The sequence below is a fragment of the Atta cephalotes genome (assembly GCF_000143395.1).
Source record: "Atta cephalotes unplaced genomic scaffold scaffold00013, whole genome shotgun sequence".
Classification (NCBI taxonomy): domain Eukaryota; kingdom Metazoa; phylum Arthropoda; class Insecta; order Hymenoptera; family Formicidae; genus Atta; species Atta cephalotes.
Genome location: NW_012130077.1, coordinates 997,923 through 1,001,876, shown reverse-complemented (window position 1 = coordinate 1,001,876; position 3,954 = coordinate 997,923). Strand labels below are relative to the sequence as shown.

The 3,954-nt window shown below is 23.5% G+C and overlaps 1 protein-coding gene across 1 annotated transcript in view; it reads left to right on the top strand.

The window, feature by feature from the left end:
* The first annotated feature begins 44 nt into the window (after positions 1-44).
* LOC105617405 (adenylate cyclase type 2) overlaps positions 45-3,954 on the top strand; it is a 25,056-nt gene continuing 21,146 nt past the window's right edge. Inside the window, exons 1-2 of the mRNA XM_012198960.1 lie at positions 45-76; positions 997-1,108. Coding sequence (XP_012054350.1) covers positions 48-76; positions 997-1,108 — 141 coding nt within the window. The 5' untranslated portion in view covers positions 45-47. The remainder of the gene's footprint in view (positions 77-996; positions 1,109-3,954) is intronic.

The window sequence follows — 3,954 nt, the reverse complement described above, 5'->3', positions numbered from 1 at the left end:
ATGCTTGTCAGGAAGCTAATAAGCATAAACAAACTACTTTCCAAGAGATGTATGTACAACGACATAACAACGTAAGGTAATTTATTACATATATTAGTGATTGTAACAAAACTGATCCCTATGATAGTTTTTTTAATTGTTACAAAATATTAATCTTAGAATGTGATATACATTGTTAAATTCAAAATAAATTACAATTTTTATTTCATAAAAGATTGAATTAAATCGCAATTGCTTTTTGATACTTGCATACAATATTTCGTTTACAATCATTTAAATTACGAATTGATTCGCAACAAGAAAGCTAATGTTAAAAATAAATAAAGATTCGATTCTCATAAGGTCAGGAATAATTTAAGAACGGGAATTATTTAATCATAATCAGTGTATTTAGCAAAGGTGCGCGCGTATTTAGTTCTCCCGAGGATTATATGGGTCGAGGATGATGGCAAGGAATATTGATTGCATTGAAATAAACGCACGCTGCACGTGTCGCACATTGCCTTTGGTCGCCTGTCCTTTATTTATCTATCGATCTAGCGATGCATCTGAATTTAAATCATATGATCGTTCGATTATGCAGCATGCAGATTCAATCGAGTTCACTTGTCGATCCGATAAAATACGATTTTTCCTCAATGCCTCTTTCTTTGAACACATCTTATATGGTCCTAAAATTAATAAAATGCTCCTTATATATTTAAATTGCAATTTTTGTATTAAAATTCTTTGACAAAGCGTTAATTAATTTACTAAGTACGTTCAATTTATTAAGTACGTTTGTTTTTTGTTTTGTTTCTTTATAATAGAGATAATGTAAAGATTAAATTATTGAATACTTCAATAATATTATTAAATTTATTTAATTTAAATAATATTAACATTTATAACAATAATTTTAATGTTATTACATTTATTTTTGATTTACATATTTCTATTTGACAAAATAGTTTACAAAATATTTTTTAAAATAATATATCATTGTTGCTTGCATAGCATTCTCTACGCAGACATTGTCAACTTTACACCGCTGTCAGAGCAGCTTTCAGCTTCCGATCTCGTAAAGACGCTCAATGAACTCTTTGGCAGATTCGATCAAATAGCTCAGGTAAAAGAAAATATAATTGTTAAGTTAAATTTAATTTATTTTTAATTTAACCTTTTCTGTAGTTTAAAATAATAAACTTTATTATTTAAAACTCCTTCCTATCAAAATTGCAAGTATACTTTCAATATTCTCCAAGAATTGTTTTAAATAAAAAATAAATTTAATTATATTAAGTCCTATTTAATAAAATTAATTCCATTAAAAATAATTATATATACACTACGCCTTTTTTACTAATATAAGTTTAAAATAGTTCACTTATTAAATTTATTTCTAAAATCAACTTTAACATGAGATAAATAATTCAATATTGATGATGGGAGAGAGGGTCACATACTGTGTGACTTGCAACATTAGATTTCTTTCTATATGTATTATCGTCAATATTGTCGCCTAACCTAAGGTCGACTATGGATCCATTAGTGCGAAGCGAATAAAATGTCTAAAACCTTTTACCTTTTACCAACAAGCATATGATCGTCTATCACTTGTACAAAGAGGGATATTGAAAATGTACTTTCAGTTTACATGAGAATAATATTTAAACATTTCAAATTTTCAAATTCAATAAAATTTAGTAAAATCTAATAAAATTTGTTTATTAAAAGTTATTAAAAGTTATACTCTATAAAAACGCAAAAATATATTTTAAAATTCTAACGTTACAAAAATCTAACACATGGAGAGAAATTTTAATTTTTGTTAAAAAAAAATCCTTTCGCTTACAATATAATTATTGAAAACTTTAATTTAAAATTAAAGAAAGTTTGTCATTGTTAAACACTGTAATTTAAAAAAATTATTTAATTATTTATTTGTAAAATACTTTTGATTCTTTGCATATGTTTGCTCTCTTTTAATGATTTAAATATAATGTTTTTCAGTAACGTACAAATTGAACTTCAGTTCGTCAATTCGTCTTTCAATCAGAGTTCCTCATTGATTAAATAAATTTCCGGGTTTGCGATTCATCAAACCGCTATCAAAAGAGCAGTATGCTCTTTCGCAAGTGTAACAATTTTATTTGTATTATGTGTCGCATGTTTGCGATAATCAGTTGCAATGACATTAAGTGTTTATTTAATAGTTAAATTGAAAAAATATATATTTTAAATAAAATATTAAAATATAAAATTAAATTAAAAATATTAAATATTTGCAAAGCAGATATTTTAGAATATTGAAGTAGAATTTACTAATTTTATTATATAGATTTTTTACGACTTTATTTTTTACAATTTTATTACAATTTTTACAATTTTTTACAATTTTATTATATAATTTTTTTACAATATTTTTACAACTTTTAATATAATTATATTTTTATTTTAATTTATAATTTCTCACAAGTCTTTTTAAAAATTAGAATTTTATTGATAAGTATATTTCAAAAACGTTTTTACAATTTTAATTTCTCTAAAAAGTTGAAAGTTAAGCGAATCACTTTAAATACAAATGAGATTCTCGCAAAAAATTGTGTTTGATGCATAAAACGTAGTTTTTCCATGAAATTACAAATGATCAACCAATCTCATAAATCTCATTCAAAGTAAAATATATTTAATAAAACATTTTTTTTTTAATTACTATTTTGAATACCTCGAATTTCTAATAAAAATTGTATATAAAATATTTAAAATATTTATATAACGTTTAATGTTTTCATTTTTGCAAATTATTTTGAAAAATATGTATATGTGTTTTATACATTAGAAATGAAAACAAAAAGAAACGAAAAAAGATATATTTTAAAAACAAAATATTTTGTGTTCAATATAATAGGATTTATAATTAAAAAATACAATTCTGTAAAATAATAGATAATTTTAGTTAAAAAATACTAAATTCTAAATTGTAAATACAAAAATTCTAAATTGTGATATGCGATAGTTGTACTTTTTCGACAAGTATTGAATGTCATTCAATCAAATCATGATAGAATGAAGATAAAAGGTTTCTTTCGAACATTTCGATTTGCAAAAAAGTGCGCAATTTGTTTCTCACTGACAACTACCTTCTATCTTTTTATAAATTACAATATCAATTCTGTTCTACAAAAATTTCATTTACGTGAAAAATCGAACTTGTAAAGTAAAAGCATCTAACATTATCTAACAAAATTTCATAAAAATGAAAATTGAAGAAAAAGTCTTCATAGCGTTGTAACATAAATCTTCTTTATTTTCATAAAAATCGACGATTTATATCGATTTAAAATTTAATTATGCTCAGAAAGATAATTGAATAATAAAGAAAAATAAAAAATAATGAAGAATAATTTTTTTTAATAAAATGATATAAATCTAAAAACGTTAGATGAGAAACATAGTTTATTTTACATGTCATCATATTCAGTCATTCTACTGATTTTTCAAATTGCAAAAGGAGTAATTTTTAAGCTAAAACTAATATAACTACAAGAATAAAGCTAGAAGAAGACAGTGCAATATATTGCGCGGCTTTGTGTTCATAATCGGATGTCGCTTACATTCTTTCTTTTGGCAGAGAAAAAGTATGAATTTTCGCTTCACACTGCAGTAGCGCGGAAAATTGTTTTTCGAATGATAATAAAACACAATATTAAGTTTGTGTCCGATAATTCTTGAGTTCTCAAGAAATCAGTGCTTTACCAGCGCATTTAATAAAAGATTAAGTAAAAACTTGTTCGTATTGTGGAAAGAAAAAAAGTATCTTTGTACTTTCATTGTATATATATATATATATATATATATATATATATATCTAACTAACTAACTTAACTTACTTACTATTATATATTATTATTATTATAGTAGTATTTATTTACGTACTAACGTAAACTAACTATTATTATAGTTATTAGTTAA